Below are 23,086 nucleotides of genomic sequence, written 5' to 3' on the forward strand. Positions count from 1 at the left end.
GGATATGGGGGGGTGGGGGGGTGGTGATGGAAGGGGGGTGGGGATATAGGGGGGGTGGTGATGGAAGGGGGGTGGGGGGGTTCACCCCGTGATGCTGAGCGCCCCCGTAGGGATGAGGAAGAGGAGGAGGAGGAGGAAGAGACGGGGGGGTTGGGGGGCAGCCCGGCCCCCCCCGGCCGTAAGAAGAGCAACCCCTTCCTGGACTTACCGGGGGGCACCGGGGCTGTCACCTACCGGCGGGGCTGGCTGGCCAGGAAGGTGCTGGCCGAGGCTGACGGCAAGAAAAGTGAGTTTTTTTGGGGGGGAAATTTTGGGGAGGGGAGGGGTCGGGGTCCGAGGGGTGGATTGAGGGGGGTTTGGGGGCAATCTGGGGGGTTTGGGGGTTGTGGGGGAGGATTTGGGGTCTGGGGGGTGGATTTGAGGGGGTTTTGGGGCAATTGGGGGGGATCTGGAGGGGTTTGAGGGCAGGTTTGGGGGTTCTGGGGGGTTCAGGAGGAGGATTTGGGGGGGGTTGGGGACCGGGGGGGCAGATTTGGAGTGGTTTTGGGGAGGTTTGGGGGTTTTAGGGTGTCCAGGGGGAGGATTTGGGGTCCAGGGGGTGGATTTGGGGTGGTTTGGGGGCAATTTAGGGGTTTTGGAGAGAGTTGAGGACAGGTTTGTGGGTTCTGGTTGGTTCAGGAGGAGGATTTGGGGGGGGGGGGGGTCCAGGGGGGCAGATTTGGGGTGGTTTTTGGAGAGGTTTGGGAGTTTTGGGGGAGGTCCAGATTTGGGGTGGTTTGGGGGCAAGTTGGGAGTTTTGGGAAGTTCAGGTGGCGGATTTGGGGGGGGTCGGGGCCCAGGGAGGCAGATTGGGGGTGGTTTGGGGGAGGGTTTCGGGCTTTTGAGAGGTCTGGGGCGGGGGGGGGGGGGGGGGGATTGGGGTTACTTGGGGGCAAGTTGGGGGTTTTGGGGGGGTACAGGGGGAGGATTTGGGGTGGTTTGTAGTCTGGGGGGGGGGGCAGATTTGGGGTGGTATGGAGGCAGATTTGGCAGTTTTGGGAGATCCAGAGGGTGGTTTGGGGGTAGGAGGGTCCGGGGGGGCGGGGGGGGGCAGATTTGGTGTATTTTATGGTTGGGGGGGTGGGGGCAGATTTGGGGGCTCTCAGCCTCTCTTGGGGCCCGGGAGGGTAATTCTGGGGTCCGTTGGGGTCCTGGCGGGGGGAGGCGGCACGACGCCGGGGTCTGTTGGAGTTGGGGGGGGTGTGTCCCGGCTTTGGGGTCCAACCACACCCCCCAACTTCTCCTTTCCGCCCCCCCCCACCTCCACCAGCGCCATGGGGCAGACGAAGCTGGAAACCCTTCCAAGCTGTGCTAAAGGGGACGGTCCTCTACTTTCTCAAACCGGGGGGGCGAACGGGGGTCCCCCGCCGTCCCCCCGAGCCGGGCCTCTTCCCGACCCCTCAGGAGGAGGAAGGAGCTGAGGCCGAAGAACCTTTGGGGGTCCACCACGCCTTGGCCGAGCGCGCCAGCAAGTACACCAAACGCCCCAACGTCTTCCGCCTCCAGACGGCCGACTGGCGCGTCTTCCTCTTCCAAGCCCCGTGAGTACCCCCTCCCCGGGTGGGGCTAAAGATGTCCCCAAGGGGTGACGACATCACCCATGACCTCATCTATGGTGGTAGGACGCAGGAAGAGATGTTCTCCTGGATCTCCCGCATCAACTTGGTGGCCGCCCTCTTCTCCTCTCCCCCTTTTCCCGCCGCCGTCGGTTCCCAACGCCGCTTCGTCCGCCCCATCCTCCCCGCCGCCCCCAGCCGCAGCCCCCCGGTGAGCCCCCGCTGCCGGGATGGGGTGGGTGGGTGGGTGAGGTGCACCCATGGGTGCCCACCGTCACCCGCCCCGACCTTCTTCCCCATGGGCAGGAGGAGCAGCACCGCTCCCACGAGGCGTGGATGGAGCGGGTGGCCCAGGAGCTCTTTGAGCATCAACGCAACCTCCCCGAAAAGCGGGGCCGAGCCCGCGACCTGGACGAGTACCGCCTGAAGAAGGAGTATCTCCTCTACGAGGTGGGGCAGATGAATCGCTAATTCATTTAATTATACGGGACACCCAGGGACATGAAGAACATGGGGACATCCCCGTGGTGGCAGCTCCTCTCCATCCTTACCTTCCCCATGGCAGAGATGCCACTGTGGGACACAGGGGACATGGGGATGTCCCTGTGGTGGTGGCTCTTCTCCATCCTTACCTTCCCCATGGCAAAGATACCACTATGGGACACAGGGGACACCAGGGACATGGGGGAACTGGGGATGTCCCCATGGTGGTGGCTTATCTCCATCCTTATCTTCCCCATGGCAAAGATGCTGCTATGGGACACAGGGGACACCAGGGACATGGGGACATCCCCATGGTGGTGGCTCATCTCCGTCCTTATCTTCCCCATGGCAGAGATGCCACCATGGGACATGGGGGACACCACAGACCTGGGGACATCCACATGGTGGTGGCTTAACTCTGTTCTTACCTTCCCCATGGTAGAGATGCTTCTGTGGGACATGGGGGACACCAGGAACATGGGGGACACGAGGGACATCCCCATGGTGGTGGCTCATCTCCATCCTTATCTTCCCCCACGGCAGAGACACCACTGTGGGATATGTGGGACACGGGGATGTCCCCATGGTGATGGCTCATCTCCATCCTTACCTTCTCCGTGGGCAAAGACACCACCATGGGACATGGGGGACACTGGGGACCTGGGGACGTCCCCATGGTGGTGGCTTAACTCTGTTCTTACCTTTCCCATGGCAGAGATGCTTCTGTGGGACATGGGGGACACCAGGGATGTCCCCATGGTGGTGACTCATCTCCATCCTTATCTTCCCCCATGGCAGAGGCGTCGCTACGAGACCTATGTGCAGGTGCTGGAGACGTGGATCAGCGCCGGCGCTCAGGACCTGGAGGGGTGGGAAGCCCAAGCGGGGCCAGCGGCGGCCCCCCCAGACCTCCCCACCCTGACCAAAGCCCACTCCAGCCCCTCGCTGGTCCCCGAGCCCCCCATCGCCCCCACCATCCGCGTCAAGAGGAACATCTCCGAGCGCCGGACGGTGAGGAAGATCGTCCCCAAACGCAACAAGAACCTGCTGTGATGGACACGGGGGGGGGGGGTGTGATGGGGACGGACATGGGGACACATTGGAGCTGGGAAGAGGGGGGGCCACCCCCCCTTGCCACCACCCCGGTACGAGGTTCCTTCGGGCACCGCCAGTATTGAGCCAAACTTGGGGGAAGGGGCGGAATTGGGATTAAGGATGGGGAAACTCAGGGAGACACATCCCCCCCTGTCCCCATCCCCCCCCCCCCCAAAAAAAAAAAAAGGGATGGGGGGGTCACGGCCCCCCCCCAGCATGGCCGCTGCACCCCCCTCCCCGCGCCCGCTGCCTGCTGCTCTCCGTCGTGCAATAAAGGTGTGTGTCCCACCGCTGCCACCCCTCTGTGTCCCCAAATCTCTTGGGGGGGGGGGGAACAGGCACCATGGGGGGGTTGGGGGGGGGCGTGGTGGTCCCCATACCAATGCCGTCCCCGGTAGGGATGGAGAGCGGTTTGGGGACGTTGGAAGTGACATCTCCCGGGATGGAGATATTTATTTTAAGACGGGAATTAGTATTTAGGATAAATTTATTCTAAGGAGGGGGGGGGGGGGTAAAAGGGGAGGGGGGTGTCCCACCTAACGCTGCTGCAGGGGACAAACCCCCAATATGGGGACCGAGAGAGGGACCCGTCCCTCAGACCCCAGAGGGGTTCGTTAACGTGGGAAGGTAATTAGGATCCCGGGGGGGGATGGAAGAAAGCCCCCCCCCCCCTCACCACAGCTACGACAGATGATTTATTAGTAGTATTTTGCTGCTCATACAGCTTTTCCCAATCCCGAGCGCCGACGCTGCCTCTCCCCCCCCCCCTCGTGCTGCAATCCGGTGGGATCAGTCCCAGTACCGGCACCAACTTGGGGGGGGGGTTGTGTCACGGTGACACAGGTTAGCACCGGCAGAAAGGTGTCGTCCCCCCCCATCCTGCAACCTTTACCCTCCCCTACAACAAACCAGCAGCTACAAACCACCCCAAAAATAGCATTTTTTTGCTCCAGTTTCACCAGTTCTGGCCGCCCACCCCAGTAATGCCACCCCCCCCCCCGGCCATCGTGTGCCGAGGAGGGTAAAGTTGGTGGGAGGGGGGGGGAAGGGGAAAACACCCCGAGATGGTGATGTGGAGCATCCCGAGGCAGCCCCCGCCGTACAAAAGCGAGACCCCAAAAATATTGGGGGGGTCGAGAGTCCGAAGAAGGGTGAGAAAATGAGGAAAAAGGGGGTGGGGAGAGGCTGTCCGTTATGCCATAGATTTTTTTTTTTTTAGGGTTATTTTTTTTTTTCCCCCCCCGTGGTGGGGAGGGGAAATATTTACCGGTACAGAAAAAAAAAAAACAAAAAAAAAACCCAAAAAAACCCCCAACTAATTAGACGTGAAATTTCATGGGTCTGAGCACGAACACACACGGCGTAGAGGGAAGGGGGGACAAAATCCCTCGAGAGGGAGCGGAGCTTTGGAGATGAGACCGGGAGGCAAAAATAATAATAATAAAAAAAAAAAAATAAAATAAAACCGAAGAAGCTCCGGCGGTGCGGCACAGGTCCCTCTCCGGCTCCGTATCCCGCGGCGGAGCGCGGTTGAGCTCCTCAGGCGTATTCCAGCTGCGCAGGGCTGCGCGTCCCGTCGCTCTTGTGCTCCGCTGTGGCCATATTCGCTTTTCCCTCACCGCCGCCGCTCTCGAGGGGTTTGGCAGACATATAGTCCCGCACTTCGATCTCCATTTTTTTGGCTTTCAAAGCCGCCATGTGGAGTTTTTCCAGGAAATCCGGCATACCTGGCGGGAAGGAGATCGCAGAATGGGTCAGGGGTTGGAAAGGCCCTCTGGAGGTCCCCCAGTGCCACCCCCCACCAGAGCAGGGGCACCTCCAGCAGTGGCACAGGACACGTCCAGGCGGGTTTGGAATGGCTCCGGAGGGGGAGACTCCCCCCTCTCTCTGGGCAGCTGTGCCAGTGCTCTGCCGCCCTCACGGGAGAGAAGTCCCTCCTCAGGTTGAGATGGAACTTCCTATAGTCAAGTTTGTGCCCGTTCCCTCTTGTCCTGTCACTGGGCACCACTGGAAACAGACCGTTCCCATCCCCCGGCACCCGCCCTTTAAGGACTGATAAGCGTTGATCAGATCCCCCTCAGTCTTCTCTTCTCCAGACTGAAAGCCCCACGTCCCTCAGAGAGATGTTCCAGTCCCCTCATCATCTTCATAACCCTTTGCTGGTCCCTCTCCAGCAGTTCCCTGTCCTTCTTGACCTGGGGAGCCCCAAACTGGCCACAGCGCTCCAGATGTGGCCTCCCCAGGGCAGAACAGAGGGGGAGGATGACCTTCTTGACGCCCCCCAGGATGCCATTGGCCTTCTTGCCCACCAGGGCACATTGCTGGCTCATGGGCATCCTGTTGGCCACCGGGACTCCCAGGTCCCTTTCCCCAGAGCTGCTCTCCAGCAGGTCAGCCCCTGACCTGTACTGGTGCGTGGGGTTATATCCCCCCCCCCCCGACGCAGCACCCTACACTCGCCCTTGTTGAGCTTCCCGAGGTTAACGATGGGGGGGGAGAGCGTGAGAGAAGCAGGAGAGGGACGGGGCAGCCGCTCCGAGGGAAGATCCTCCCACTTTACCCCTTCTCCGGCTCCATTCCCAACTCCCCCCATTCTTCTTTTCCCTTTATTCAAGGGGAATCTCACAGCCTCAAGGGATTCCTGCCCCTTTCCATCCCCCTGCTCGGTTTTAACCTCCCTCACAGTTAAGGTGCTTTATTTATTTATTTTTTTAATTAAAACCAAAATAAATCGACTCATTTGATTCAGCCAAATGCGTTCCGGGAGAGGGGCACAACATTTCCCGCAAAACCTCATCCCCTCCCGGCGCTAAACGACCCGGGAGTGAGTTTGTGACACGCTAATTAATATTTAACGTTTAAAATTCATGCCTCTGCGGCAGTGGGGGGGGGCACAGGCACACCAGTTCCACCCTGTCCCACCTAAAGATGCTTTTCTCCCACCGCTCATCATTTTTATTCTAAAAAAATAAAAAAGAAAAGAAAAAGAAGCGTTAAGGGCATGGGGTTACCGTGCCACGGGGGTGTGTGGGGTGACGCCAACCCCTCCCCGGGAGCTTTAGACTCTTTTTTTCGCTGCGTTTAAGAGCAAACTCCGGAAGAAAAGAGGTTTCGGTGGTTGACGGAATGGGGAGGTGCAAGAGAGAAAAAAAAAATAAAAAAAATAAAAAAAGAAAAAGGTTGGTCTGATGCTGGAGCGCACTGAATGAACATTTTTCAGCTCTTTCTCACATCAGTCTCCACCACGAGCCACGTGATGGCGAGAAAAAAAAAAAAAAAAAAAACCACCGCAGAATCAGTTCTGGTTTTCTTCCCCTCCCCGCTGAACAAAATGAGAGTTAAAAGGGGTAAAAGTTGCTTTTTTTTCCTCTCGTTTTCACAAGAAAGAGGCCTTCTCCATCCTGCTCAGAGGGGAGCGGTGAGGCAGTGGGTATCACAACAGTGAGCGCGTCTTGCGTTCTCGCGGGTTTATTTGTGGGTGGATCTGCAGGGGTGGGGGGCAGCTGCGGGCTCGGCCCCGATCCTTTAAACATCGCTTTCCCCCCCCCCGGCCACGTAAAGCCGAGCTCCTTCGTGGGAGGAATTGTACCTCTAACTCGAGGGAGTTTTCTCCCCTCTTCCCCGTACAGGGGAAGAACGTGATTGTCGAAATACTTCAGAGCCAACGCTCCTCTAAAATCAGGAAAACCCACCTCATTTTATTAAAAAAAAATAAATAAATTCCTGATTTTTTTTTTTTTTTTTTGTACTTCTGCCTGGGGTAGAGCATCCTCATGCGCGGACACTTTTATTCCTCACAGCCAGGAATCCGGGCAGGAATTCCACCCCATGAGAAAGGAAGAGCAGCCCGAGGCACCAAAACCACCCCTCAAACTCCTCCGGGTCTCAGTTTTTAAAGTTCACTGTCTATTTTCTGCCCCACACAGGCAGAGGAAGGGGAAAGCGGCAGCGTCCGCCTTCGCTCCGGACCGATGAACCGGCGAAATTACTCGCCAAGGGGTGAATTCGAACCTCCAAAACCTCACTCACCGCTCGAGACCATCCAGCTGACGCAGTAACGGGGGAAGACGGTCTGCGGGTTGTCGCTGTAGGTCAGCAAGTAGTCAAAACCGTTCTGGGGAAGGAGGAGAAGGTGAGTGAGCCTGAGCCGATGGAGAAACTCTGTCGGGCTTCGCAGCCTCACCTAAATTCCCTTTAAGGGCCGCCGGGACCCTACAAGGTGAGCGCCGCCACCTCTTTAGGATGGAAGCGTTAAGGAGGTGACACAGAGCCATAAAGACCCACCGAAAGCACACAGGGAGGGGTTTTTTTTGGAGGTGATGGCATTCCCCACATCTTCTGCTGACTCAGCACGCTCTCTTCACGTTCTGGATGCCCCGCGAAGACCCTGGGATTTTTTTTTCTCTTCTAAGAGCGTGACACGCTGGGAATGAGACTTGTGGGGCTTAAGGCTTTTTAAAAAGGAGCCTGGTTGCTCCGAAGCGGCGGGTTTGGCTCTCCGGGAGCACCGCGCTCCTGCAGGAAGAGGCTCGAGCTGCCAGGATAGAGCTTTAAATCCTTCCCGAGCCTTAGGTGGATGGGTTTCCCCTTCACTTTTGGGAAAATAATTCATCCCTCTTTCGCGACTCCGGACTATTGACCGCCGCTTAGTGCTACGGATGACGGCCAGAGAAGGGAGTTTCCCCTCGGAGCAGGAGGAAGCTCTCTTGCGACAGATTTTCCGCTCTGTTTCCCAAACGCACCCCCAAAACGTACCTCGTCAAAGGTTTTGTGGGGACGGATGACCATTTGGGATTCATAAGTTCTGACCCGAACGTACTCGGGGTCTTCGGGGACACCGGGATGCTCCACTGCCCTGGAGAGAACAAGAGGGAACAGCACGAGATGAGTTGTGGGTATGGACTACACTCAACATCTGCTGATATTTGAGACGTGGGGACTAAAAGAACAACGTTTTCACCCCAGAGAAGGCGGTTTTATTTTCGAGAGAGATCCCTGAGGTTTTGACAGTGCTTAAAACTTAACAAAAGCAGCTCAGGAAATTTCTAGCCAGCTCTCGACTTCGTTTTACGGGCGGGAGAAGGCAGAAAGCCGTCAGGAGGTCAGTCCGGCAATACCTACCGTGAGACGAGTACCATCAGGTTGTTCTCTTTGTCTACGCTGTACCGTCGAACGTATACGTAGTCTCGCGAGTACATGGGGTACTGGGGAAGGGAAAGGAGAGGCATCAACCCCGCTGGCCGCTTGCCTGGGGTAAGGAGGATCACCGGAGCAGGAAAGAAGGAGCCACTCACCGGGAAATGAGTGACCCAGTGAATCACTTCCGATCCAGTGGCAAGGTCTCTCTCGATTACGTCCAATTTGATGACCAGCGAGTCCCATTTCTTCCTATATTCAGTGTCCAGCTGGCAAAAAGAAAAAAAAAATTAAAAAAAAAAAAAGAAAAAGAGAGGCTGAGTCACAACAAATTCCAAGAGCGTCGTTAAAGGAAGGTAACCAGCCCTTTTCCTCAGCCTGTGGAAACAAGCTGTGTCACGGTCAGGCGTTTTACCGCCCCAGGAAATTATTAAATACTCTTTGAAAGTCACCAGAAGAGGAAGCGCGGGAGCTGGCAGGGCAGAGAGCGAGCTGGGACCAGAAACCCGCTGAGCTCCTGCAGCCAACGCCTGTCAACCCTTTATTTCCAGCAGCAAAACCCGACTGGGGCGTGGGATAACTCGCCCCGCTTCTGATCTATACTGGGATGGGCTCTAGATCACGTGAACGGTACGAAGAGAAGGGAATATTCACCCTTTCTCTGTCTCACCCCACTGGCCGAGGCTGTACTTTTATTTCTAACGCGCCCCACAGCCCCGATATCAAAGGCGCTCACCTGTACGTTGAAGAACTGCCGGGGAGTCACATCTGTGTACGACCCGAACACTGCGGTAAAGAGAAAGTATTTCAGTCCCGGGCGTGAGCCAATCTTTATCTCAGTGCAGCAAAATTCAAAGGAAAAGGCATTTTCTAAGGCAGGTGGCAGAGCCGGGACCCCTCCCAAAAGCTAAGGGGGAATGGGATCTGCAAAGAGGGCAGCAAAGGACAATTCCTGTGTTGTGTTTTTTTTTTTTTTTTCCCCCCACCCAGTTTCCTATAAATACAAGCCAGGCGGTATACAGGAGGCACCCTGTTCCCCTCTCCCCTCCCCAAGGACCCGGCGCAGGAAAAACAACCCCCAGGTGGGGTACGGGGAGCACCGTTACCTCGGTACTGGTATAAGTGGGTGCCCTCGATGGGCCGCCGCCAGAGCTTAAAGTGCTTCTTGTCCATGATCATCTCCCAGGGCTGCTCCCCGGCAGCCGCGACGGCCTCTCGTTCCGATTTGGGATCCGGCCGTTGATACTCGTTCAAGCTGCTGCCCTGGAACAGGCTGGAGATGTTCTCCATGTGCTTCATCTCCTGCGCGGACCTAAAGGGACGCCAAAACCCAACCCAGTTAGTAACCAGAGCCTCGTCGGAGCCTTTCTACGACGGACAGTCGGCAAAACCTTCCCAGCACAGTCCGGGCTTCATCTAGAGGGGTTTTGGGGTGGGAAAAGCAGCCTGGGCTCTCCCCTCCTGCCTGGGCATGGAAAAATCCATCCCTGAAGCCGTTTTATTTCATCCTAAGGGTCTTGTGCTTTATTATATTTGTGCTTATATTATACAGCATTGGAAAAATCACGACACGGTGCATTCAGTAGGGGGTTCCCCCGTCCTCTTAGAGGGTGGACGCCTAGTCTGGCGTCGAACGCAGGTGCTGGGGAGTTTTTAAGCCAAGCAGCACCACGAAATGTCACCCGCCGCTGCAGGGCTCGCTCTTCAAGAAGAGGAAGGGATAAAAAAAAACCTAAAACCCCGCAGGATGGTAGCAGTGGCATTGCGTTGGCTGTTTCTTAGGGGAAGCGTGCAGGGCCTTGTTCCTCGTCCGGCTGGGAAGCACTTCTCCCCCACCTCGGTGAGATCCGGCAGACAAACTGTCCTCCTATCAAACTTCTCCCCCCAAAAAATAAAATATAACCCACAGCGGTCACTGTTGGGACAGTGGCAAACCAAGAATTGCTTCCCTGGCTGAATTGAACAGAAGCTGCGCAGAATCAAAGAGAAACTAAGATGGATTTAAGGAAAAGGATTTGGGGGATTGAACCCAGAGATGAAGTTGTTCGTAGGACTGAGACTTGGGGTGCAAAAGGAAGCGGGGAGGGAAGGAGAGGGGGTCCCGTTTGAGGGGGTGGGTTGGCTCGCGAGAGCCCAGCTCGGTCTGCAAAGCCACAAGAAGCAAACGGCCGACGGCAGCCAGAGGTCACACGGCAGCAAAGGGGAAGAGCAGCCTCTCCTGCCAGAGGGAAGGAGAGAGACGAAGCCGGGGCTTCGCACAAACGTGGCTCCATCGACCATCAACCGCCCCCAGTTTCAGCATCCTTCGTCCACAGAAACTGGATTCAAATCTCCGGTCTCAAAAACACGGGGGGGAAGGGGGGGAAGAGAAGGCGGCAGGAAAACCTCCCACCGCCGGGATAAACCCCTCCGAGCCGTGGCTTCGCTCCCCCAAAATAAAACATGTGAGAGGAAGGGCTGGTTTCTCTACACCTGCAGTCTCCAAAGAAGGAGGATCACTCGCTGTCTGCAGTGCTTTCAACCCTCCCGGTGGTACCCGAAGACACTAATTATATTAAATTAATTAGCATCAGCCGGAACTAAAGCACCAATTTGTAACCTGCAAGGCAAGTCTCACTGGTCTGGCTGAATTCATGTTCCCGGTCCCTGGAAATCACCAAACTCCCTTGCCTTCCCTGGACTGCTCTGAAAATTTCGCAGGATAAATCTGATCCACAAACCCACCTTCCCCCAGGTTTGGGGGAGCTCAGGTCTGCCACAACCACCTCCACAAACGCTCCTCTGCACCCCACACTGCCCAACCATCACCTTCACCGAGCGGGGAGAGCCCCGCTGCTTCCATCCCCTCCTTCCCACCTCTGGTTTATTTATTGCAGCCTTCGCTCCGTCCCTCCGCGAGCCAACTCCTCGCACCGACGCGACAAACCCCGAACGGGCTGGGCCAGCAAAGCGAGATGGGGTCGGAGACGTCGCAGAGCCCACAGGAGATGGGGAATCAAGACCAGGAGACCCTTCTGAGCTGGATCAACTCCACGATCGCAGCCAAACCGCTCCACGGAGGGCAGCAGGATGGGACGGGATCAAAGCGGGACAGGGAGGAAAAAAGCTTCCGTGCTCCTGCTTTGCCGTCTCCATCCTCATGGGAGAGGAGCTAGAGAAATAACAGCCACAGGCTTTATCCACATCAACGCGCGAGGCTGCTTCCAGCCTGGCCCTTGTCCCTCTGCCACCGAGCACCTGTCTCATGGGGCAAGAAACAAAATCCAGGATTTCCCCTCTCCTTGAGGAAGGGGCGACTGTACCGCAACGCCCAAAAACCAAATCACCATCACCAGCGTTTGAAGGCAAGGGCTTCACTGCAAACCCCTCCCCAACCCCAACCCCACACCTTAAACCTGTTCATTTTAATTCCAAAACGAAGCTAATTGCCAGCGGAGGAGGCTCCCAGCCCGGCAGCAAAGCCCTCACCTCAACAGGGACTCCATCGCCTGGCGCGACCCGCTCCGACCGGCCGTGCGGAGGACGAGGCACCTTCGTTAGCCAGCGGCTGAAGGACGCGCAGACACCGACAGCCACCTGAGCTGCTTCCCTGGCCGGCGTCCAACCCCGGCCTCGCTTATCCGGGGGGGAGAGGGGGGGCTGCACCCGTGTTTCTGCACCAGGAGCAGGCAGGATGTCACCGCAGGGGACGTCAGCCACAGGCAGAGTTCTCCCTTGTCATTTTTGACCCCACCAACGGTTCCAGATCACCGTGCTGGAAGGTGGGGACGGCACCACCAGAGCAGGGATTTTGGTTTTACCAAAGGGAAAAAGACAAAAAGCCTCTCCTGAAGTTAAACGAGAGGGGGACAGAGGAGAAGGTGAGCTGGGAGGTGAAGAGAAAGACGATACTGAAGCAGAGAGCTATTTTAAACCCCAGGAGCTATGGCGGGGGGAGACAGCTCCCCTGGCCTTTTATCGCATAGTTTTACCCTATTTATTTATTTTCACCCTCATTCCGAGCCCCTGTGTGGTGTACTCACACCCATCTTGCAAGAAATACATTGGCTGTCAAAGAGAGGAGAGCAAAGCTCTCCCGCCGAGACCTCCCACGACTCCAACTCGTAACAACGAGCAAAGACTTTATCGCTCCCACAACTAGACTGAAGCCTAACGAGCCGTGACGGAGAGTAAATGATTAAAGGATAAAGAAAAAGTATACAATAAAGAGGAATAATAAAAGCGAACGCTCCTTCGGCTGGTAAAGTGCCCTGGAAGAGAATTTGGCTTAAGGAGTCCTTAAATTAAGGTGAGGAGGCTCAAGCCTGCAAGGAGTAACCTTGAAGAAGAAAAGATTGACTCCGATTTTAATCCCAGGCCTAAGCCAAGCGCTGCTGAGCCCACTGGAAAACACCAGGCGGGGTTTATCCTGGGTACTGGGACCCGAAGGAGCCCCACGATGCAAAGCGGCAGCTCCTCCTTCGGGAATAAAACCAGGATTTGGTCCTTTTTTTTTTCCAATGCTGGCTGCACATAAAGGCTGGAGATCTCCCTAAAGTGTTTGAAAGTGTCACAAATCGGGGTGTGAGGGTTGTTTCTCATTAGCTCTAAGATTTAATTAAGCCTTAGGTAAGCTACTTAAACAAACACCGAGTATTTAACACCCACAGGACAGTCTGGAGGGGGCACCCAGAGGGGGAATTTAAGAGAGGGGAAACCTGATGATGCCCCATCGCACCCCAAGCTTCTCATTAAGTTTTAATTACCCTCTCCTGACTCACCCCGACTTTGTCACATGCTACGCTGGATAATTACGCCTTAACGAAGCCACGCATTTACAAGGCCATCTCAAAAAGCAACCGGAAAGGTCAGAGGGTCCTTCTGTCACCATCCCATCGGATTGGGGGGCACTGTGTGTTCCCCCCCACCCCTGTGCCAGCCTTGTCCCCCAGGTGCAAATGCTCTGTGCAGCAGCACGATGGGGGGGGGGGGGGGGGGGCACCCAGTATTGGGGCAAGGGGGGGGGCACTCCTTTCCACAGCACCCCCAGGGAGATGGCATAAGGGATTACCCCAAAACCACCGTGGAGAAGGTTAGAGGGGGGCACCCTGTTGTGGCAGGATTTGGGTGGTAGAGGGTGCACCCTCAGTGCCCAAAGGCAGTGGGTGCAGAGAGCTGGGGGGGGGGGGCACCAAGCAGAGAACTGGGAGAGTAGGGGGGTACCCCAAAGCCCCAGAGAAGTCGCAAAGGATTTAGGGAATGAAGGGTGCACACCCCCCACCACAACACTCCGAAAAAGGGCCAGAGGACAACTGCGGGGAAGGGGGGGGGGGGGGGGCACCCTGTTGGGGGAGAACTCCAGGGATGCACCCCCAGGGCAAAACATGGGGCAGAACCCGCAGAGAGTGGCACCACTGGGCCCGGGAAGGTTTGGGTGAGCACACCCACCCAGGAAAATCTGGGGGTGGGGGAAACCCTAAGGATTTGGGAGGACACCCTCGAGTTTTAGAGAACTGGGGTGCACCCCCAGTGATGGGGGACAGGGGGAGCACCTCTACAGAGCTCGAGGGGGCACCCCAAGCTCTGGCAAGGGGAGGGGGACGCTCCTAAGGACTTGGGGGGCACCCCAGGCCCTAAGGAATGGGGACCTTGGGGACCAGCGAGGATTTGGGGGGGAGGGGGGGAAAGGGTGTTTCGCGGCCACCGAGGATTGGGGTGGGGGTAACCCGGTCCCGAGGGGGTCCCACGGCGGACACCCACCGCTGCAGCTCCTCCTCCTCGATGCGCTGCCCGTCCCAGACGAAGACACCGGCCAGGGTCGCCATGAGGCGGCCGGTGGCGGCGAAAGCGGGGCGGCCTCGGAGCGGTCCCCGCCACCACCACCCCCACCACCACCCCCACCCTCCCCACCACCCCCCACCGCCACGCCTCCCCCGCTCCGCCGCCCCGTCGCTACCGCCGCCTCGGTGCCAGGCCCGCCGGGCCCGCTGCCCCGTCACGCAGCTACACTGCCGCGCCAACAGGCCCAGCAGGCCCCGCCGCCCCGCTCCGCCCCCCGCCTGGCCACCGGGAGCTGGGGGGGCCTCGGTAGGCCCGGGCGGGCGGGGACCCAGGCGGGCGGTACGGGCGCAGCGGGCGACGAGGCCGACGAGCGGCCGCCGCGGCTGCAACATGCCGCCGCTCCCTCAGCGGGCCGCCCCGCGTCGCGCTGCGTGCGTCATCACGTCGCGCTGCGCCGCCATTGGCCGCCGCCTGGCCCCCCGCCTACGTCGCTATTGGGCGACGGCGGGGGAGCGCCCGCCCCCTGCGCGTTTGGGGAGGCGGGGCAGGGAGGGCAAGGGCGCGCGGGGCGATGAAGGCTCGGTGGGCGGGGCTGGCCCGGGAAGGGGGCGGGGCTTGCCGGGAGGCGGGGGCATGGGAGGTGTGGCTTGCCGCGGGGACACGCCCCCGTCGGCAGAGCGCAGGGATATGGGTGGATATTGGGGTGCAGTGGGGGCAATGGGGCTTACTGGGGTGCAGGGGTGGTTATTGGGGTGCAATGGGGGTTACTGGGGTGCAGTCAGGTACAGCGGTTGCTATTGGGGTGCAGCTGGGTACAGGGGTGGTTATTGGGGTGCAATGAGGTACAGTGGGAGTTATTGGGGGGCAGTGGGTGCAAGGGTGGTTATTGGGGTGCAACGGGTGCAGGAGTGGTTACTGGGGTGCAGGCAGAGGTGGTTACTGGGGTGCAGTAGGGGTTATTGGGGGCAGTGGGGTACAGGGGTGGTTATTGGGGTGCAATGGGTGAGGGTAGCGGTTATTTGGGTGCAGTGGGGGTTATTGGGGTGCAATGGGTGTGGGTAGAAGTGGTTATTGGGGTGCAATAGCATCCAGCGGTGGTTATCGGGGTGCAGCGGGTGGGGGCAGAGGTGGTTAGTGGGGTACAACGGGGTGCAGGACTGGTTATTGGGTACAGAACTGGTTATTGGGACGCAATGGGGTGCAGTGGGGGTTACTGGGGGGCAGTGGGTGCAGGGCTGGTTATTGGGGTGCAGGGCAGCGAGGGACAATGCAGGGACATTTACCGGGGTGCAACGGGGCGCAGGGCAGAGCTCTGCGGGCACAAGGCAGTGCTCTTTACCGGGGCGCAGCACGAGGGGTACCCCCTTTTCCGAAACAAAGCGCGAGTTCCCACACACAGCTCTTTGCACCCCCTTTATTTCCTCCGGAGAAGGGCTGGGGGGGGAGCCCCAAACCCCGCGGCACCCGCGCCTCTGCGCCCCATCTGGATTCCATCCAGTTAACGTGGAGCAGCGGAGGGAAATTACGTCATTTGTCTCTTTTCGAGTTTGTTGGTGGTGGTTTTTGTTTTTGTTTTTGTTTTTTTTTTACAGAAATACAGTATGTTTATGCACAGACTATTTACACTCGAGCCCCTTTCTTGCATATAAATCACCGGTGGGGAAACCCAAAAGGTTTGCCAGCCGGATCGCCGCGCCAGCCGGACGGCCGGGGAAAGAGCCGGCGGGATGTTTTCTTTGGCCGAGGATCCGCAGGCGGACAGAGGAGGAAGAGAAGCTGCTCCGGGGCCGCTAAACCCCCCTGACCGCCGCGTTGCCGGCTTCTCCCCACGCTCCGCACCCTTCCACCCAAAACCCCTCGAGGGTTTGAAGGGGGTCGATTTTCCTCCTTGGAGTCTGGCAGAGCGCGGGCAGCGCTCTCCCCGGGCTGAGTTTTCCTGAGCCCCGGAGAGCGGGCAAAGCTCTTGCATAGCCAGTGCTGCTGCGGGTGCAGGGGTTGGGGCCTGGGGGGAGGGGAAAGGGGACGAGCCGAACAAGACAGCCAGCAGCAAGAAAATAGGTAATAAAAGCATTAAAGGGATCACCGGGAGCCTACAGCCTGTCCTAAAACTTCCCTAAATCGCTCGTAGCCTCTGCGGAGGCAGCCTTCAGCTTTTCCGTGCTCGGGTCGATGCATCGCTGTGGTTTTTCCTATTAAATTCCTATTTGGTTTGCTTTAAACAGCCCAAAAAAACCTCACTCTCTCCCTGCCAGCCTCCTCCTCGGGGTTTGGCTGCAGGTATGGATGCACCGGATCGGTTTTCCCTCGGCTCTGCGGCACCGTCCGGGGAAGCGTTCGCTCCTCGAGGTCCGAAGTTTTCGCGGGGTTTGCAGAGGGAAACGGGGTAATAAAGTAAGAGCAGGACAGAAAAATCATCCGAGATTAAAAGTGGAAGCAAAAAGCGGAAGAGTCAAATTGGCGTGGAGGTCGGGAACTTGCATAAAAGCTACAAGGCAGACGCCAGTTTTCCAGCGCAGGCTCAACCTGCTCGCGGGGAGCTGTCGCTGTACCAAAATCCGGCTAAAAAACCCTCAAGATTTGCTCGGTGAGATGCCGACAGGAGCTGGACGCCACGGAGGAGGGGTGGACCCGGGGATAGAGCTCCCTCAAAATCACCACCGGTGGCAGAAAAGCTTCTTTGAAATAAGCCCACGCCGTGTCGCCCGCTTGCAACCCTCACCCGGGGGTTTTATAGCGGTGACAGTCGCCGGCAGCTGCCCCTGAAACCGTCACCGGCCTCCCCCGAGCCTGAAATAAAGTGCAAAATGCTCGTTGTGGTCAGCGCCGGTCAGAAAAGAGGAGCAGACAGAGCGACGGGGGGGAGTTTTGCTCTACCCTCCTCCTGCCGTACAGTCGTTCCTCTCCGACCAGCCCGCCGCGGCAGGCGTTTCCCCTTATCTATATATATAAATATATACACACGCGTGCGCGCCACACCTTTCTCCAGGTGTATGTTACACCTCGGCGAAGGAAAGACAAAATCCACGGCGTGCCGGGCTGGGAATCCAGCGCGAATTTCCCCCTCCTTCCCAGCGCAGGGCGGGTATGAGATCTGCGAGAGAGCAGAGCGGATCCCACCATCCCTCGTGCCGGGGAGAAGCCAGGCAGGGGAATGACGCTGTCGTTATTTCGGCCAGCCGAGCCGGTGCAGGGTTAAAAATCACGCCGTGGAGTTAATAAAATTAAAGGGTAGGAAGAAAAAAAGCCGGTCATCTGACCCGAAAAGTTCTCTGAGAGATCAGAAGTGTGAAGGAGGTGCCGAGAAAGCGATGTTTGGAGGTGGGAGAAAGCCCCGACGGCGTCCCGGTGCCGGCAGCATCAGGGGGTGTACGCCGGCGGGGGCTGGAATTGGTTGATCACTTCATACTCGGCCGGGTAAGGTTCGTTCTCCTCCATCTCGGACAGGAGCTCCAGGGCTTGCTCCTCTTCCTCGGTGGGGTAGTGACGCAGCAGGTTGGCGGCGGTGGCGAGGATGGAGGCTCCGCCGGCGCCCGCCACCAGATAGAAGCTGACGGCGAAGGTGACGTAGACTTGGGAGCCGTGGTATTTTTTGTGCTGCTGCTGTTGGGCGAGGATCAGCTCCGAGGCCCAGTAGCAAAATCCGATGACGGTGGCACACTGCAGGACTGAGAGAGAGAGCGGGAGAGACGCTAAAAATCCAGCGGAAAAATAAATCGGGAAGTTCGTTTCACGGTGGATCCAACGAGCGCTGCTTGCCGGTGGTTTAAGCAGGCAAAAAGCGAGAGCCTGCGGTAAAAAGATGCAGTGGATGCCCAAAATCCAGCCTGAGGGGGGGGGGAAACCACGGTGGATCACAGGCTGAGAACAAACTCCACCGAGGGGGACGACCAGCTACATAAACCGAAGCTGAAGGGTTTGGAAAGGGTTTGGGTTTTTTTTTTTTTGAGACCTAGGAGGAGCGGCAGGGACAAATCGGCGCTTGGTGTTTGGGGCAGGCTGACGGCTCGGACTTTCCCTGAGCCGCTCAGACGTGACGTGGGTAATTCTGGCAGGGATAAAGGATATTAAAGCTACTTCGACCTCACGAGCTAGAGGAGATGACCTTCTTCCTCAGAAAGGCGCTACGGGATCTCTTTGAAAAATAAGACCCATTAGGAGACACTTAATGTTCATCCTCAACCTTTTCCCCCCCAAGATTTAACTGCAGTTTCAGCTGCGTGAGGCTTCTGTTGCACTTCAGACGCGAAACGCTGCGAAGGGGAAACACTGCGGGTAGGATGGGCGCCGCAGCTCCAAACCAGACGCTGAAAAACATTCCTTTAGGGGCTTTTTTTCCCTTCCCTTTGAGAGTTGGGGCTGCTAAAAATGAAACCCAGGGTTTTCCTCCAGTGCTGTCAGGGATTTACCTGTGAGGATGTGAGCGAAAGCGTAGCGGCGAGTGATCTTTAACGCCGGGTGCTTGGGGCCGAAGACATCCAGGAGGAAAGCCGAGAGGCTGCAGATGATTCCAAGGAAGCAGAAGGCGGCGATAACCCGGAGCAGCAGGACCGTCTGCGGGTTCATGCAATAATCTGCGAGGGGAGGGAGAGAGGCAGGCGCTGAGGACCAGAAAACCCCTCTTTTCCACCCAAATCACTTCCCAGAGCAACCAGTCTCACGACATCCCCTGCTCTGATCCCGCTCAGTGTTTTCCTTCGAGGTTTAAAAAAGCAGCTCTGGACAGAAACCGGAGCACGGCGGGGAGCTTTTAATTAGGCTCTAGAAAACGAACCTCCTTTATACAGCAGCCGTTGGCCTGGTCACGTATTTCATGTTATAAACTATTACTGCTATGGAAATTAAAGCTAAATAAACACCTCCACCACACCAAAGCAGCCGAGATAACAAAACAGGCTGCACAAGTTCCTTATTTAAAGCAAAACTTGGGGGGGGGGGGGGGGGGGGGGCGGTTACTAGAAAGTCTTTTTATTAATGCCACGTCCTGCCAGCAAACGAGGACGTAACCCCACGGCGAGGGACATCCCACGCTGCTCCACCCAAATTCAAGCGTACATGGGCTCTGCCCATCCATAACCGGGTCTGCAGTTGGTGCTGGGGATATCTGGAAGTTCAAAGTCACCCACCCCCGGCTCCCACGGGGCCTGTCCAGCGAGGTGGTGGGAATAGGAAGGAGGGAAAGGGGCTCCGGTTGACTGCCCCGCTGCGGGCCATGAGAGATTTTAATACAGCAAACCAGGTATTAATTTAACATCTCATTAAAAAGCACTAATAAACTAGTGGAAATGAGTCGAAAGCGCATGGCTCTAACTCTGTCCGTGCCGGGAGGGACGACTGAACACTGGTGGGTGGAGCGAAGGTAACTGAAAGCAGGAAAACAATCCGTGTGACACATCCACTCACCCCATTTTACCATCAGAATTGCTCATTTGAAAGCTTTACCCGCAGCAGCTTCTTGTCTTAACTCATAAAGAAAAAAAACCAAACAATGACACACAAACCCCACGGCAGAGATTCGGCTGCCTGTCAGCTCAAAAAACAATAAGTTGAGAAGGGTTTTTTTTGCGCTTCTCACTTTCCCAATGGATTTCATCGCACCGGAGCTGCTCAGGCAGGAGGTGAGACCCGTTTTGCTGCCCGTAACCGCACACACGCGTGTTTATCGCTGATATTCGGAGCTGAATTTGTGCAGCGGGGCAGCGCGTGCTGCTAAAATGGGGAACAAACGCCTCCTAAGTGGGGGTACACCCCCTAATAAGGTGTGGGTCCCCCCCAAAATGGCTGGTTCCCCCCCTGAAATGGGTGGTATCCCCCCAGGTGGGTTGTTCCCCCCCCCCCCAAAATGGGGGATAAACACCTAATTTTGGTGATGCTTGAAGGCAGAGACCTTTATAAATAACCTTTATGGAGAGGTGCTGGGGGGATCTGGGGCCTGCAGGCGGCTGGGACAGCCGTGGGGCCGGTGGGCCGACCCAGACGAGGCCTGGACGTCCCCCACCCCCCAGACACCGGGCCCGCCGCCCCCTAAGAACGGAGGGATTGAGGTGGGGGGTGACAGCTCCGGCCCGACCTCACCTCGCAGCAGCTCAGGGTCAACGTAGCCCAGGACATCGGCGACACCGAGCTCCTGCCGGGCGCAGGTGCCGCCGTGGATGCGGAGCCAGGCGGGCTCGGCCAGCGCCGTGCAGAGCGCCGTGATGGAGAGAGCCCCCGGTAGCGCCGAGGCCAGGCTGCGCTCCGGTTGTTTGGGGAGGCCGCTCCCCGCCGCTCCCCCCCGCCGCCGCCGCCCGCCGGGCAGCCCCGGCCCGCCGGGGGTGTACATAGCGCCGCGGGCCCACCGAGCTGCCGCCGCCGCCGCCGCCGCCCCTTCGCCCCGCTTCCGGTGAAGCGGCGCTTCCGGTTCCGGCGCGTTGACGTCACGGCGGCGTCGGCGGCAGCTTCGCCATGAAGGAGGCGCTGGAACTGCTTTGCCGCGTCCCGGCCCACCCCGACTCCCGGTGCTGGTTCCTGGCCTGGAGCCCCGGCGGCGGGCTGCTGGCCTCCTGCGGCGGGGACCGCCTGGTCCGCCTCTGGGGGCGGGAAGGTGGGCGGGGCGGGAGGGGCTGTGGGAAGGGGCGGGGCGGGCTCTGGGAAGGGGTGGAGCTAAGTGACAATGAGGGAGGGGCTGTGGCGAGGGGGCGGGGCCAAGGGCCAGGGTGGGAGGGACTGGGGGTAAGACAGTGGGCAGGGGTGTGGAGAGGGGGCGGGGCCAAGGGGCTGGGAGGGAGGGGCTGTGGGGAATGGGCGGGGATAAGGGGTTGGGTGGGGCTGTGGAAAGGGGCAGGGCCAAGGGGCTAGGAGGGTGGGGCTGTGGAGGGGGCGTGGCCGAGGAGCAGGGTGGGAGGGGTTGGGGTGGGGCTAGAAGGGAGTTTCTATGGTGAGGGGCGGGGCTAAGGGGCTGGGGGGAGGGGCTTGGGGAAGGGGTGGGGCCAAAATGGGGGAGCAGTGGAGAAGGCAGTGGGGAGGGGGTGGGGCTAATGGGTTGGAGGGAGGGGCTGTGGGGAGGGGGCGTGTTCTGAGGGCCAGTGTGGGCGGGGCATCCTGCAGGCAGAGGCGGGGCTTGGGGTGGGGGCGGGGCCTGTCCCCCAGGGTGGGCGCCATGCGGCTCTCTCCAGGGCAGGGCTGGTCCTGCCGGGCGGTGCTGGGCGAGGGGCACCAGCGCACGGTGCGCAGGGTGGCCTGGTCCCCCTGCGGCTCCTACCTGGCCTCCGCCAGCTTCGACGCCACCACCTGCATCTGGAAGAGGCGAGAAGACGGCTTCGAGGTGAGACCTCAGCCCCGGCACGGCTCCCACCCCCCACCCCTTCCCTACCCTGCACCCCGCTCCTCCCTTCTGCTCTCCCTCCCCAGTGCGTCACCACCCTGGAGGGACATGAGAACGAGGTGAAGTCGGTGGCCTGGGCTCCCTCCGGCACCCTGCTTGCCACCTGCAGCCGGGACAAGAGCGTCTGGGTCTGGGAAGGTGAGGGGAGAGCTGGGGGTGAGGGGGAGCAGCCCCCTAGGGGGTGAGAGAAGGGGGGATGATGGAGGGCTGTCCCCACCAGCCTCCCCGTAACAGTTTTCTCTCCGCAGTGGATGAGGAGGAGGAGTACGAGTGCGTCAGTGTCCTCAACTCCCACACGCAGGATGTCAAGCACGTAGTTTGGCACCCCAACCAGGAGGTAAAGCCCCTGTTTCCACCCCACACCATACCGCAGAGCTGGGAATGGGCTTGGAGAGCAGCAACGTTGTCCTGTTCCAACTCCACCAACCTCAAACGGCGGGTGAAGGGCAGCTTCAGGTGCGCAGGCAGCTGCCTGGCACCTGGTTGATTCCTCTGCCCTCTCTCAGCTCTTGGCCTCGGCCAGCTACGACGACACGGTGAAGCTGTACCACGAAGAGGAGGACGACTGGGTGTGCTGCGCCACGCTGGAGGGCCACGAGTCGACGGTGTGGAGCGTGGCCTTCGACCGCAGCGGCGAGCGCTTGGCTTCTTGCAGCGACGACAAGACAGTCCGCATCTGGCGCCAGTACAAGCCGGGCAACGAGGAAGGTGAGGCTCCTGGCCCGTCTTGCTGTGCTGCAGGGCTCAGAGCTGCTCGTAACCTGCTGGGAAAAAAGAGCAGGCAGGGGAAAAGAGTGGGTGAGGAGCTGAGGTTATTCTCTTGCCTTCCAGGGGTGGCCTGCAGCGGCACCGACCCCACTTGGAAGTGTGTCTGCAACCTCTCTGGCTACCACACCAGGACCATCTACGACGTGGCGTGGTGAGTGGAGGGAGGCGGCAGCGGTGCCACCCGCCTCTGTTTTCTCCCGGTGGCAGCATGGGTGACCGGCCTGGCGCTGTCCCCGCTCTAGGTGCCACCTCACCGGCGCGCTGGCGACGGCCTGCGGTGATGACGCCATCCGGGTCTTCGAGGAGAGCACGTCCTCTGAGCCACAGCAGCCCACCTTCAGCCTCGCCGCCCACGTCCCCCGGGCGCACTCGCAGGACGTCAACTGCGTGGCTTGGAACCCGAAGGAGCCGGGCTTGCTGGCCTCCTGCAGCGACGATGGCGAGATCGCCTTCTGGAAGTACCAGCGCCCTGAAGTTTGCTGAGAGGTTCAATCTTCTCTATAATCCTCCCTACCAAGCAACGGGACCCTTCAGCGCTGCCACCAGCACGCAGCCCTGTGCCAGTATGGAGAGAAGGGCAGGGAAGATGGTGATGGACCTCCTCTGCCCCCCGAGTTGGGACTTTTGCACGCCCAGGACCCACCAGCCTCCCTGGGGATGCACAGGGGAGCGCGACACCTCTGCCGGGACGTGACCGGCTTTGGGAGCCAGGACAGGACTTGCTCCCCTCTCCTTCTGCCCCACGCTCAATAAATCTGTGCTCTCCTTGGTCAAAGCCTCTGGCTCTTCCTTGTGCCCATCGCCCCCGGGGTGAGTGGAACAGGGTGCCGGTGCTCCCCTGGGAGCTGGAGGAGGTGGCGGAGGAGGACAGACCCACCAGGGAGCTGGT

At 58.8% G+C, this 23,086-nt stretch overlaps 4 protein-coding genes across 5 annotated transcripts; 2 read left to right on the forward strand and 2 right to left on the reverse strand.

Moving 5' to 3' along the window:
* Window positions 1–60: 60 nt before the first annotated feature.
* On the forward strand, window positions 61–3,463 carry LOC309681878 (PH and SEC7 domain-containing protein 4-like; the record flags this gene model as incomplete). Its single annotated transcript, XM_082495847.1, has 5 exons — window positions 61–286; window positions 1,310–1,580; window positions 1,662–1,806; window positions 1,902–2,045; window positions 2,877–3,463. The coding sequence occupies 5 exons, from the start codon at window positions 61–63 to the stop codon at window positions 3,129–3,131; spliced, it is 1,041 nt and encodes a 346-aa protein (XP_082351973.1). The 3' UTR covers window positions 3,132–3,463.
* A 172-nt stretch (window positions 3,464–3,635) lies between these two features.
* STARD7 (StAR related lipid transfer domain containing 7) lies at window positions 3,636–14,472 on the reverse strand. The gene is made up of 8 exons (XM_082495693.1): window positions 14,049–14,472; window positions 9,416–9,621; window positions 9,046–9,095; window positions 8,468–8,578; window positions 8,295–8,377; window positions 7,929–8,028; window positions 7,203–7,287; window positions 3,636–4,900 (listed from the first exon to the last, which is right to left on the reverse strand). Exons 1-8 carry the CDS (start codon window positions 14,459–14,461, stop codon window positions 4,713–4,715), a joined length of 1,236 nt encoding a protein of 411 aa, XP_082351819.1. The 5' UTR covers window positions 14,462–14,472; the 3' UTR covers window positions 3,636–4,712.
* Window positions 14,473–15,473: 1,001 nt separating this feature from the next.
* On the reverse strand, window positions 15,474–20,403 carry TMEM127 (transmembrane protein 127). 2 transcript variants are annotated; one of them, XM_082495689.1, is made up of 3 exons: window positions 20,142–20,403; window positions 18,476–18,640; window positions 15,474–17,734 (listed from the first exon to the last, which is right to left on the reverse strand). In XM_082495689.1, exons 1-3 carry the CDS (start codon window positions 20,386–20,388, stop codon window positions 17,427–17,429), a joined length of 720 nt encoding a protein of 239 aa, XP_082351815.1. In that variant the 5' UTR covers window positions 20,389–20,403; the 3' UTR covers window positions 15,474–17,426. The 2 variants fall into 2 exon arrangements, with proteins under 2 accessions (XP_082351815.1, XP_082351816.1); XM_082495690.1 differs by lacking the exon at window positions 20,142–20,403 and adding an exon at window positions 19,954–19,980.
* A 102-nt stretch (window positions 20,404–20,505) lies between these two features.
* CIAO1 (cytosolic iron-sulfur assembly component 1) lies at window positions 20,506–22,972 on the forward strand. Its single transcript, XM_082495688.1, has 7 exons — window positions 20,506–20,649; window positions 21,221–21,369; window positions 21,456–21,567; window positions 21,678–21,766; window positions 21,936–22,137; window positions 22,261–22,348; window positions 22,440–22,972. Exons 1-7 carry the CDS (start codon window positions 20,511–20,513, stop codon window positions 22,678–22,680), a joined length of 1,020 nt encoding a protein of 339 aa, XP_082351814.1. The 5' UTR covers window positions 20,506–20,510; the 3' UTR covers window positions 22,681–22,972.
* The last annotated feature ends 114 nt before the right edge of the window (window positions 22,973–23,086 follow it).

The sequence above is a fragment of the Vanellus vanellus genome (assembly GCF_965231255.1).
Source record: "Vanellus vanellus genome assembly, chromosome: 26".
Taxonomy (NCBI): Eukaryota; Metazoa; Chordata; class Aves; order Charadriiformes; family Charadriidae; genus Vanellus; species Vanellus vanellus.

What these genes read in the sequence shown, in the direction of transcription:
- TMEM127 (XM_082495689.1), bottom strand. Translation starts at nt 20,388, where the DNA reads ATGTACACCCCCGGCGGGCCGGGGCTGCCCGGCGGGCGGCGGCGGCGG. An exon ending in TGACCCTGAGCTGCTGCGAG is followed by an intron (nt 18,641 to 20,141) that starts GTGAGGTCGGGC and finishes CTCCCCTCGCAG; the next exon opens with ATTATTGCATGAACCCGCAG. An exon ending in TTTCGCTCACATCCTCACAG is followed by an intron (nt 17,735 to 18,475) that starts GTAAATCCCTGA and finishes TCTCTCTCTCAG; the next exon opens with TCCTGCAGTGTGCCACCGTC.
- STARD7 (XM_082495693.1), bottom strand. Translation starts at nt 14,461, where the DNA reads ATGTTGCAGCCGCGGCGGCCGCTCGTCGGCCTCGTCGCCCGCTGCGCC. An exon ending in GAGGAGGAGGAGCTGCAGCG is followed by an intron (nt 9,622 to 14,048) that starts GTGGGTGTCCGC and finishes GCGTCCCTTTAG; the next exon opens with GTCCGCGCAGGAGATGAAGC. An exon ending in CTGATGGTACTCGTCTCACG is followed by an intron (nt 8,029 to 8,294) that starts GTAGGTATTGCC and finishes TGTTCTCTCCAG; the next exon opens with GGCAGTGGAGCATCCCGGTG.
- CIAO1 (XM_082495688.1), top strand. Translation starts at nt 20,511, where the DNA reads ATGAAGGAGGCGCTGGAACTGCTTTGCCGCGTCCCGGCCCACCCCGAC. An exon ending in GGCGAGAAGACGGCTTCGAG is followed by an intron (nt 21,370 to 21,455) that starts GTGAGACCTCAG and finishes CTCCCTCCCCAG; the next exon opens with TGCGTCACCACCCTGGAGGG. An exon ending in GAGCGTCTGGGTCTGGGAAG is followed by an intron (nt 21,568 to 21,677) that starts GTGAGGGGAGAG and finishes TTCTCTCCGCAG; the next exon opens with TGGATGAGGAGGAGGAGTAC.